The 12999-nt window shown below is 31.0% G+C and overlaps 1 protein-coding gene across 1 annotated transcript; it reads left to right on the plus strand.

Annotated features, from left to right (window-relative positions):
• The first annotated feature begins 267 nt into the window (after positions 1-267).
• On the plus strand, positions 268-12593 carry LOC124374980. Its single transcript, XM_046833113.1, has 5 exons — positions 268-337; positions 4852-4964; positions 7646-7723; positions 7862-7930; positions 11200-12593. Exons 2-5 carry the CDS (start codon positions 4869-4871, stop codon positions 12280-12282), a joined length of 1326 nt encoding a protein of 441 aa, XP_046689069.1. The 5' UTR covers positions 268-337; positions 4852-4868; the 3' UTR covers positions 12283-12593.
• Positions 12594-12999: the final 406 nt, after the last annotated feature.

Consider the following 12999-nt stretch of genomic DNA (forward strand, 5'->3'; position numbering starts at 1 on the left):
ACATTCAATGTCTTAATCATGAGTTAAAAATTAAAATCAGGCATTGTTTTAGATGTAGTTAAACTGTATTTTTGATATTATGAAATGACAATGCTCATAGTTCTTTGACTGGAAGAATAAGACTGATAAGGATATAAACATTTTTTTAAAGTTTAAATTTGTTGCAGGTAAACCAACTGTGAAGAATGAATTTTAATGTAAATCCCAACATGAGACAGCGCAGAAGAAGTAACCTTGGTAAAAGGTTCAGGAATGGGGAGAAAACCTCCACAACTGAATTTTGTAGCGCCTGTTATCCCTAAAACAGTTTTAACAAGCTTGGGCCGTTCAAGATCAGGTAGGATTAAAACCACAGACTTATTGTTACGACAAACAATGGCCAAAACTTAACTAAACTGTAATACTAAGAGCGTCCAAAACACAAAACATCTTAGACCCTTAGCATATCAATTACATTGTACGAGTAATATCTAATCAAATATTTCAGCTGCTTTGTCAACAAAAACTTAACAATTCATAATACTCTCAATACAAATCACTATTCCGGTAATGGTTATCAAATAAAAACATAAGAGTGTGTGCTTTTTATTGATACAAAAAAACAAAATGGGTTTTTTTGTGTGTGTTCAGTTTTAAATAATGTTATCATTAATACAGCTTAATTAAAGTTAAATATTAGGTCTTAAGATACTTGTTTAACTTACATATATACTTGCTGTATACCAGCAAAAAAAGTAAACTTAAATAATATTCAAATTCATAATAGTAAAATTTATTTGTGGCCATCGAAGCGGACGGGTACAGCTAGTTTTTATAATTTTGTTACAAATGGCATTACTTCAGATAGAACACAAAAAAGCCACTTTGTTTCTTATATCAATAAAAAGCACATTCTCTTAGATTTGATTTAATACCTTTAACAGCTTCCCAGCTGTTTGGAGAAAAAAGCTACAAGTGTTTTTCTAAAACAAGGTTTTAGTTACAGAAATTATAATAAAGTCATGCAATATGATTTTTAGATTTTTTTTTTAAACTTTGGATACTTAAATGAATGCGTTTTTGTAAACTGTAAACATTTCCAATAAACTGGGGGGGGGGGGCAAGTGTCAGATCAAAATCTTTATTAATACCTGAAATATGATAACTTTTGTATATATTACTCATTTCCTGCAAGCAATTCTGTGGAAGCAAATTACCATAATATTGATATTTTTAAAAATTCTATTAAAAAAATATAAATCCTAGAACAATAAAACTTTACAGGTCTTCTAAGGGTATAAGCATAAGCAAACATGCAAAGTTTCATGAAAATCAGGAGATGGTGGGTAATATTTTATTAAAATATTAGGTGATTTGATATGGAATTACCTATGGACTGTAATCCATTCTGCTGCTGAAATCTGTTTATCCTGTCTGCTGAAACAGTTTTTCAATATGAGAAAAGTTGACAGAGACGGAGAAACTTCCTTACAGATTCTAAGGGTCTCAGTATGAATTAGTTATTGCACCCTTCTAAGGATCTCAATATAATTCTATACTGCCTCTTTGGAATCTTAATCTATTTTGCTGCTGAATATTTTATATAGAATAAATAATAGCTCTATATATAAACCACTGTGAAGTAAGCCAAACATTAACCTTTTGAGGCGTAATCAAGGGTTAAGAAGTTTTATGTTTAACTAGTAGGAGTAATTAATTCTACACTAAAATAAGTCTGAAAATTGAGAATTTATAAAAATGCCATTTTTATAAATTCACTTTTTATATATTTATTGGACCATTAAAATACATATTTTACCTTCAAAAGTTAAAAAAGTCGTTAACAGTTAAGTTTGAGTTGTCATTGCATTATATGTCATTATAGCATAAATTAATGTTAATTAAGGTGGGTTTAGCAAAGTAAATAAAAGCCTCTGAGTGTAATAGAATCTATTGTGTAATAGAACCTTATTTATTGAATGTGGTGTTTTATGACATGCAAAACCAAAAATATTGCAAAAAAAAACACATTAGTGATAATCGTGACTTGATTTTAGTCACTTTCTAGAAACACTTTTTTCATGTGAGTTTCCAAAACATGGGTGAAGACATAAAGCCACTACACACTTTGTGCTCTTATAGACAGCATCTTTTCTGTTTTTTCTTTGAGTTTTGTGTTGCTGCATACATAACACACTGCAGTAATCCTTTTCTCGCAATGCTCAAGACATGATTACTCCTTTACGGTACATTATATGCAAGTGTCTGAAGACACCATTACTATTTAAGCATAAAAACTAGGCACTAATTGAGGAGTTAATGAGAATGGAAAGGTCTCTCCCAAGAAAACAATACAATAAACATTTTAAGTTTCTTAGATTTATATACCAGTATATATTATACTGTGTTCAAATGGTTCTGAAAACAATTTACAGTTAGCAGTATATGTCAAAGACAGCTGTAGTGACCAATAAAGGAACTACATCTGTCCAAATACACATTACATTGAAATGGAAAGAAAGGGTCCATTAACAACCATGAATTCTAAATACTAAGTGTACTCAACAACCTTCTGACCTTATTTATTTATCAATATATTTTTACAAGTGATCTTCCTCAAAATAGTCTCCTTGAGGCTCAAAAATTTAAACATGTACCCCTGCCAAATTGGAAAAACAAGTTGAGAAGGCCTCTTTTGGAATGAAATTCAGTTGAGTTTTCATGTTTTGCATTATGTCATGGTTAGTTTCAAATTGGAACCCTTTAAGGGGCTTCAAATAAGGTAACAACTAGTTTTGGCATCTACCACTTTTTTGCCGGTGGTCAGCATTACTATACTCAGTCATCTTCCTGGTCATCTGCTGGTTCTCGAAGCTAATTTCTGTTTGAAAAGCTTCTAATTTTGTTAGTTAATATTTCCTGATTTACTTTTTCTCTTAAGATTAGCATCAGTCATTTTAGCTATTCTCTCTTGGCTTTTGTTGCTTTGTGAAGATAGGTTGTCTATTATTGAACAGTGTGGAAGGGGATTCTTAGCATGTTGAAAAGCTGGCTGCTTTGCTATCCTTCACATCCTGGCCGTGATACATTTTAGATTTAAGTTTAAATCTAAAATGTTGTTTTGGGGCCCTCAAGTCGTAGAGTAACAGTTTTGTTATAAGTACCGTAAATAACTTGAATTTCTCTAAAATATTTCATTATAAATGATTTCAGTAACAATTAAACTATTTGAGGCCAGTGTGGAGGGAACCTAAAGTCGAAGTTCTTAGCTTTCAGTTAAGACACTCATGATGTAATGAATAATGGAGCTCTTTGTAATTTTGAAATGGAGTTGATTTTACGTTGAAGCCCCTGATCAAGAATATTTATATACGTGGGTCTGAAAAGCCTATTTCGGTCAAAAAGTGTATACCTATGTCTATTCTAATTTATTTTGTTCTAAGATATTTTCTCGTAGTTGAGTCTGTCTTAAAATCGTACTTCAGTCAAATAACAAATAAGAGGTATTTAATTTAGTTTTTAAATCTGTGACAAAAGCTAGATAGTAATGTTGTATTTAATATCTGCATGTATTAATATGTTATATAATAAATCATTATATATATATATATATATATATATATATATATATATATATATATATATTATTAATATATTTAATGATCAAGCACTGCATATTTAATACATGCTAAAATTATATAGTTAAAAGTATAATTTTACTAAAACTTACTATTTTATTATGTGGATAACCTCTGTGCTTATCAGTGATTACAGGGTGGAAGAATTGTAAGAAGAACGTGAATGCCAGTTATTTTGTGTATTTGTCTATTTATTTTTGTGTACTATATTAAATTATACATCATACATACAATATCAAGTTTTTGTATGTAAATGGTATTTTACCGGTATTCTGGTCTGATATTTACTGGATTACTGAGAGATTACTGTATTTTGAAACATTTCTGAAGCATTGACTAATAACAGACATAAAATATGGTATGTACATAGAGTACACATGCGTTAGGGTGTACTGACACCTGGTTTAATTTGCACTTAAAGTAGGTCTTCAACTCACTTCATACCAACAGCTTATATATGATCTAAAACAACATCAATTAATATTTTAAATCATACATTCATAACAAACATAAGAATAAACTTTACTACCCTTGTTAGCCAGATGGTTAGGAACTCAGCTAGTTACCTCAGTGACTCAGGTTTGAGTCCTACTCTGGACACAACATTTTTGCATACTAACAAATAATTATCTGAGCTATAGCAAATATTTCATAAACGGTTCTGGGCTAGGGCTTCAATTTATTTATGGAATTAAAAGAGAAAATTTAACAAAACAAATAGATTGTATCATACATGGAAATGGAGGTAAAAAATGCTTTGTATAAATTACTTGTCTTTATTTCATTAATAACAATATTGCAGAGCCCTCGAAACAAATTACATTTGACATACCTTCAATATAAATAGATTACAAATATGAAAAACTAAATTACTGTAATGATATTTTAATATCAACTACTACACAATTCAAGACTTTTTATGCAATGTAATCTTTTTGTGCGATAGTGAAATAATAATAAGCAATATTTACTTATAATAGTACCATTGTATGATTTGTGTATAAAATAATTTTATTTGAAAACCATTAAGTAGAATTCAATCTTTTTGATCAAAAGTTAGTAGATCATCACATACAAAGTAGAAAAGATAGTTATTCCCGTTATATCTAAACATGTTAAAGGGTTTTAAAATACATCAAGGCTTTGTAATACCATATTATTTAGTGAAGCATTTTTACAAATTATCAGCATCATTGCTGGTTTTACAACAGTTGAATGCCTATCATTTTTGCAGCTAAAAAGAATTGCTTCATGGACAAGGCTTCTAAAGAATATATTACTGGCATTAAAAAAAAACTCTTCCAAAGAAGTCCACAAACTGAAGTGATTCTTAGCAATGGCCTACAGGTACTGTAATATAAGTATTTGAACTATGTAACTTTTTTTAACTAAATGATAAAAACATTACAAGTTTTACGAGGCTAATAAAAACTACCTTTATTGTAGTTAGCAAATTGTTTTAGGAGTAAACATCAGCATGGTTCATGACAAAATGAACCGACAAAATGTACAATAACTGGCTGAAATTTCAGAATAATGTAAAATCTGAGTAGCTGTAGACCAATACAACTTAGTCATAAGTACAGAAAAATATTGGTTGTGAAATCTCCAGGGTGGTTCACTTCTGGTTGGTTCATACCTTCCAGTTGCATATCTATACTGGGTACAACAAAAATTGATGTGTCAGATACATCTGGGCAACCTCATCGATGTCCAGGAGGGGCACATCAAGATATTGTTTTAAAAGAGTAGATCAATATGTCTAGTCTACTGCAGAGAATGTCTGTTGGCGTAAGTGGAGCTACCTCAGTGTTAAATGCTGTTGCTAGTTTAAACATGAGGAAATGTCTTCCCTGGTTGTTTCTGCCTCTCAGTCCACATATGTGGTTATCTAGGTGGTACAAAGGAAACTTTGGTCAGCCAGCAGTACATAATTACCTCAAAGACTTGAACAGTTTAATTTCCCTGCATCACTCTCTGAAATTTAGTATGAATATGATTCAAATTGAATTTTTATGTGACAACATCATTTCTAAACTCTTACACTGGATGAAAAATAAGGACATACCAGATTTAAATTGACCATTTTAAGAACAAAGAACAGTTCTTTGGTAGATTACATAAAGCACAAATTCCTGAGGCAACTCGAAGAAAGATGGTGTCAATGTGATCATTCCAGGTCAGCCCACATTCAGTGTTCTTTCACTAATAGGTTTTGATTTTGACACTTGAGTCACACTCTCTTCATCTTACATCTTTCTTAAATAACTAGTCCTAACAATCAAGCATTTCCCTTCCACCACATCACTGTAGATGTAGTATGTTCCGTATTATAAATTGTAATTGGAAGATTAAGATGACTACCATAACAGCAACAGTTTTATGGGATCAGTTAGTCTGTTTATACGGTCAGAGTGGAATTTGCATAAGTTAAAAAGGGTACATAAAGTAGGTCAGCACTTAATATATAATCCTGTTCCCTTGTTTGTTTGTATATTTTGTTCAAATAAGTGCAACAGGATGATACTGAGAGTCAAAAGCACTGAGTGTATGAGATAGTTCATCCCTTCATTCTGTGGGTGAATTAATTAAAAGGAATCAGTATTGTCGGTAACAGTATCCTTCTTGTTATTATGTTACTTCCTTATTTATTTAAATAAATTTTAAAATGTTCACATCCAGGGGCTTTACAATACATAATATTTTAATTTTTTTCCTTGTTCTGCCTCTTTCTGGTTATGGTTCTGGTTGCTGGAAGAAAAAAAACAAACAGTTCTTTTTGTTTTTCTATTAATTACACTCACAGGCAAAAATGAGTTGGAGATCAAATTGTTATGGCGGTCATTTAACATCATGGGTCAATATGTTGATGTTTATCACCAATCAGTTATCAGCAGTTAACTTCTATCTTATTTTACCATTCCACAATTGATTCACTCTTCTTGTGTATTATTTTTAGAAAAACGAATTATATTCTAATTAATAACAATAGGTGGAATAGACGGAGAAGTGTACCCAGAGTAATGTACTCAGTACAGCCAGGTTTAAGTTATTTTGAAGAAACATTGCTATTATATATTTTTTAACAAACTTTCAATAGTCATCAGTAGGCTATGTTATTTTATGAGAAATAATGTTTGAACCACTTTAGGGGTTATTGGGGAAATAATTTATTTTCTTATTTACATATTAGGTATATGATAAAAATTCAAGATGGTGAACACAGATGAGGAAGTGCTCCCATATTTTGTACTCAGATAAAAAATGTTTAAATATCTGAGTTTGAAAGTTGATCACAAAATAATTAGTAGAGCTACAATAACCACAGTTACATTACAGTGTAGCATGTTTATTTCCGTTTTTAGACATTCACTATAAAGCAAATAATTTATAAACACCTTCTAGTTTTTATGTTGATTATGACAAGAGTACTGGTTTTTGGTGCTTTTCAACCAAACTGTAACTTTGAGAATTCATAACTCGGAAACTTGTGATCCGATTAGGTTATGCAGTCAGCAAGAATACTGGGAAAAAACATCCTATCTATTCAAGACTTAGCAAAAGTGAATAATGATTTATTCTATGTAAGGTATTAAAAATTAAGTGTTACAAGTTAAAAAGTTTTCTAAAAGTATTCATAAATTAAATTCATATTATACTGAATTTTATGATCATATTGTACACTCTGTCACAGGTTCAATTGCATGGTGTAAGAATAAGAATAAGAATGAAGAATGTCCAATAGAATGAAAAGTTTTAGAAGTGTGCATTTTTAACTTTTTAAGTATCTAATTTGTTTAGTTTACATTGTTGATTGATTTTAAGAACAATATGCTTTTATTAACAAAAAACACAGAAATTACACAAAAATATTCTAATTTGTTGGGTCTCAAAACATTTATTTTCACTCAATACTAAAATGTAATTCTTTAGCCATTGTAATGCCTTCTTCACCTATACAAGAGTGGAGATTATAATTTTTTTTTTTAAAGCTGTTGACTGCACTTATAACACCAGTCTTGTTTCAGGAACAAAACTTGGGCACAAGATTGGCTTTTGACAGAAGTCCAACTGATCCATTTTCACACTCTCATAACGATTTCTCGGTAAGTTTTTACTTTAGTATCTGATTGTATAATTTCCTCCTCCACATTCTTGTTACTTCCTATGTGTTTGTCAATTGTATATAAATAGGTAGATTATTAAATTGTTTTTTAAACGATTAAACTTTTTCTCGCCTTCAGGAACCTCCTGAGAACCACTCCAAGAATCCTGATGAAGACCCGAGCCTACTAGACATGTCAGGTTTACTGGTACGTAAGTTCTAAGACACAATATCTGTATCTCCTATTATTTTTATTTGGTTTGTTTTTGTTTATTTTAATGTGATGTTTATAAACCTGCTATTTACATTCATTATGTGGAATTTAAAGTATTGACAGTTAAAAAAAAATGCTATATTTAAACAGGCAAAGTTAGGACCACATGGCACTTTCTTACACTTAACCTGTGACAATGAGAAATAACAAATTAAATCAAATGAAATGTTACCTTATGAATAAAATCACACACTGCTTATTATTCCAAAATAGGTTAGTAATTTTTGAGGGTGGTAGAAAAAACATGTAAGCTACCTTTAGTAGTTGACTTAGAGGCTCAAAGGTTAGACTTAGAAAATAATCCTGCTTTTGTTTGAAAGTTATTATTAGCATTTTTTTATGTATATTATATCAGTTGACCCCTTATTCTTCTGGTTAACAAGTTCTGTCATAATCTTGGAGGAGTATCATTGTGAAATTAACTTTTAAATCATTTGGGCCCCCTGTATGACAATAGACAAAATTCTTTATTAACATTGTCATTGAGAAGAGTATTAGCGTCATAGTAAAACAATAACAATAATATGCTTTTGGGAACAGCCAGCTTGACTCGTTAGTGATTAGCGAAGCATCTGGAATCTGGTACTGTCACAGACTTGACTCCTGGAATCTGGAGTCATGTTCATCTGAAGAGTAAATCTTTTTAAATTTGTGTAAATCATCAAGTATTGAAAAGTATACACTGTTACAATTTTCCTTGTTTATTACATTTCAGGAGACATTTGTGTATAGTTGAATAAATTTTTATATTTCAAATAAAAAAAGTCTGAAAAAGTTATTAAATAAAATTTTAATATTAAAAGTATGTACAAAAATGTTCTTCGTGGAAAGAGATCAACATTTTGTTAATTTTTATTACTTATATGAGTAAACAGCCAAATTTGGCATTTTGATAAAATACACATTCAAACTACTCGTACATTTATCTATTAGAGGTATAATCTTATGTCTTAAGGCTCACGTGACTAATCTAAGTTTCTGGTTCATTCTATGTGGAAACATGGTTTACACAATTACATTTTTGTAGTTTAGGGTCATTTTCAGCTAATAAATGTTAAACCAAAACTGCCAAAATGTGGAGCTTCATGATTGGTTGAAGTTTAACCAACTAAAGACCAACTGTGATCAATGTGGCTTTTGTATCAGGATGCCATGTTTTCTACAACTTCACGCTATCTTTGTTAAAGTTATTTTATTCTTGATTATTTATAAGGTTTCTCTTATTATCTGTGATAACAGAGATTTTTTGCTAGTACGCATGTTGGTTTTGAAACTGTATTCTGCTATGATGTATTTTTCTGTAACTCAATACTTCTATTGTGTTCACTCACTCTATTGATAGTAAATGTTTTTCATCCTTCCAGTGTAGACTGTATATTGTAAATATTATATTGCGTAACTTACCAGTGGTGTACACCAAATATATAAATTTTATAACTTGTTATATATTTTATGCTGATTACAAAAATATATAAAAATTACAACATTTATAGAAAAATTCTGTGTTTTTTTTTTACAGGGATTTTTATAAAATTGCACAGTTACTTTTCCGTTAAACATGCAAACAGCTTTAGAGTTGTCTCTTATATTTTCATTCTTATAATTATTCACTAAAAAAGTATAAAAACTAAGTCGAAAACATTGTACAATACAGTAATGCACAAAAACTAGCTCATTTGTTACATACATTTGTTTGTTTACATTGCACAACAACAAACATAGCCGACCCGTCTTTCATCCCGAATTGTCATAGTTTCCATAAAGAACAAAGTGTTTACAGCAAAAATAAGAGGCAAAAAATAACTACATTTCATGGTCACTTTCATACTATATTTGTTAAGACATTTAAAAAAGATACATTTTTTTAAAAGAGACATTTTTACAAATTCATATGGGTGTTTGAAAATGAATATTTGTTGCATTCCAGTTTAAGGACTAAAAAGATATTTAATTTAGCAGATTTTAATATTGCAATACTGAGAGCAGCAACAGAAGGTATGCACTGGAGTCTAATCATATTTATTTCAATAGCTGGAAATCTTAACTTGATATAATGACAGTGATATTTATGTTTTAGTATTTTACAGCCCAAAACACAATACAGCACCATAACATCATACAATATTCATAAAAGTTATAAATATAGATTATAGACTAAGTATAAGCTACCAAAATGTATCGTACTGCATTAATTTTTCTTATACTATCAAAAAGTACTGACTGTACAGCGTGAATTGTGGAACTAGGCTGCAAGTAGAAAATTATTATGGCATAGGGAAGTGATGGGGCACTGCCTGTTACAACTCACGTCAGTGCATAGAATGATAAAATGCTACAAGGAAAAAATTATGGATAAAGTCAATGCATTTTTTTTTAAACAGATATTTTTCTATACCCATATGTACTCCGCTAACCATTCCAAGATTTTCATAGACCACCGGTTTGAAACCCCTACTCTAGTGGATGAGGTATTTATCCTAATTTATCCTTTCTAGCAATTTTTTTCTGACTCCCAACTATGTCAATTTCAGTAGAACTGTCTGGGTGTTTTTCCAAAAATGGCGTTGAGGAATAAGTTTGTAATAGTGGTTTTTCTGGTCCAATTATGTTAATTTTAGTAGAAATCAGATTGTTGTTCTGGAAGGGGTGTTGAACAATTTAATTTATCTGATGGTTTAACTAACCACCTATGTTGATTTTATATTTGTATTTAGGTTTAACTAACCACCTATGTTGATTTTATATTTGTATTTAACTGCTCAGAATGAGATACTATAGTAAGTTTTTTTCTCCTCAGAACCTATATGTTTGTTCCGCTATGTGCCTAACTGTTTTGTTTAATTTATTTTCGGACCAGGTATGTGTGTATACATTTCTTGAGCTGCGAAATCTCTAGAATTATTGGTATTTTTAGGAAAATTTTCAGTCTTGTCTTTGTCATATGAGCCAATTCAGCCAGATTGAAGCTGGTAGAGTTTTGATGGTTCTTCTTGAATCGTGAGTTCCTAGATGTCTTTGAAGAATGGATTCTTGGAATTAATCTATTTTCAAATAAAAAAAAATTTGTTTTAATAATTTTGATTAATCTTTTCGAGATATAATTTTTTGTTCATCCTGTAATAGAACAAAAGAAAAGATCCAATTTTGTTGCATCCCGTCATTTCTTTTGGCATCATATAAGTAATCAGGTTTCTTTTTTTCAGAATATGACTGGAATCAAGATTATCAAAACCCCCAGTCCTGTAAAGTCTGCTGGATCAAATGCTTCAAGTATGAGAACTGTTAATAACACTCAACATAGCAGTAAAAGTGAAGTTAAACAAGTAAGCAGTTTAAAACGAACTGGTCAAAACCTTTTCTCTTTTAACCCTCGTGATTACATCATGGCTTCTCCAAGGGTGTCAGCAGCAGAGAGGTATTCCGTCTTTAGTAAAGTGGAACCGCCAAAGTCTCCTGGACCGTCCCAATATCATCAATTGATCATGAAGGAATTGGCTGACATCAAGCCCCCGGTGGATAGGCAGGAGGATCTTCAGCTGAGCGTTCTGTCTCTGGAAGACAAGGACGATTTGTCTGCTTCACCACCAGCTGTGGGTCTGGCCACATCAACTAGCATCAAACAATCATCAGCAAAGAATGACGATGTATCAACAACAGAGGCGGCGTTATTCACTTGTACAACCAATGATGGAGTTTCCAACAGTGCCAAAAAAATAGACAGAAGAGTAATGAGCGCAATTAAAGCAAAGTCAAACAAAAAGCTCGGTGTTATCGTGGAAGATGATTCCACAGATTCCTTTGAAATGGCAGAAAAGACGGTTTTTGATCAGTGTCAGACTTTAGAATGTTCTACTGATGCTAACAAGTTGTCAACTTTCATTGCAAATGGTAATCACAGCAGCTCTTTTTCTTCAGACAGCAAAAATGCATCAGAAACTGATGAAGAATTGGAGAAAATCCTTGAAGAAATTGAACAAGGTTTAGAAGACATGAACAGGATGGAACGGCGGATGAGGTCCCTTAAAACGAAGCTTCAGTGCTTTCTTAAAAATCGACATCAGTCTAAAAACGATACTGTTGTTGAAAATAAAGAAAACATTTCTATGAATATTACAAAGGACCAAAACAATAAATGGATAGATAATTTGAAAACAGAAAATCCTGGTCTTTTAAAAACTCCAAAACCAAATAAGTCTAGACTTAGTTTTGCAGACCAGTCATCTATTTGGACTCCTCACTCTCTGTCCACAGTTCTACATGAGCAAGTGGACGATTTGTTTCACTAAAAGTTTCAGTCGGGTGGTTTGAATCCATCATGTGTTTATAATAGTGACAATTAAACGTATGTCCACTGATAGCGGATATGAATCATCCATAAAATGGTGGCATTTAATTTGATATGTATATATCCATTACTTTAACGTATGGTATTGTTGTTCTAAGTGTATAAATATTAGTTATGATAAATTCTGTTGTGTAGTCAATTGTTTAGTTCAAAGGCAAATAGTTATTTTTCACATATGTATATGAATTTATTTTCTCTATTTTTATAATGTTTCAGCAGTTTAACTTATTATCAAACAAAGATTTTATACTACCCTGTTTTCAATACCTCTTCCTACAGTTCATTTAGCATATAGTGAGGATTGATGAGGTTTGGCAGGAAGTCAAACAATTTATGCATTATTATATATGGTCATCCAAAAGTCGGTAGCCACCCTCAATAGACAGTTTGACCAATTGAAATAAAAATTTGGGGATCTTTGTAAGTTAATAAGACCTACTGTTTGGCTACTATATACTATCTAGCTTTGTATATATACATATATATGTATGTATACTTTTTGTGATTCAGTGTTTATTGAACTTAAATTCGGCTATTGCCATTTATACAAAGTTTGTTAATGTAAATAAAAGTCGATTGACAGGTATTTGGTCTTCCAACATATATTATTTATTTAAAGCATATGTGACTGATACAGCAAAATACAAAATAATTGAAT

This window comes from Homalodisca vitripennis, unplaced genomic scaffold (assembly GCF_021130785.1).
Source record: "Homalodisca vitripennis isolate AUS2020 unplaced genomic scaffold, UT_GWSS_2.1 ScUCBcl_12022;HRSCAF=21531, whole genome shotgun sequence".
In the NCBI taxonomy this organism is placed as follows: Eukaryota; Metazoa; Arthropoda; class Insecta; order Hemiptera; family Cicadellidae; genus Homalodisca; species Homalodisca vitripennis.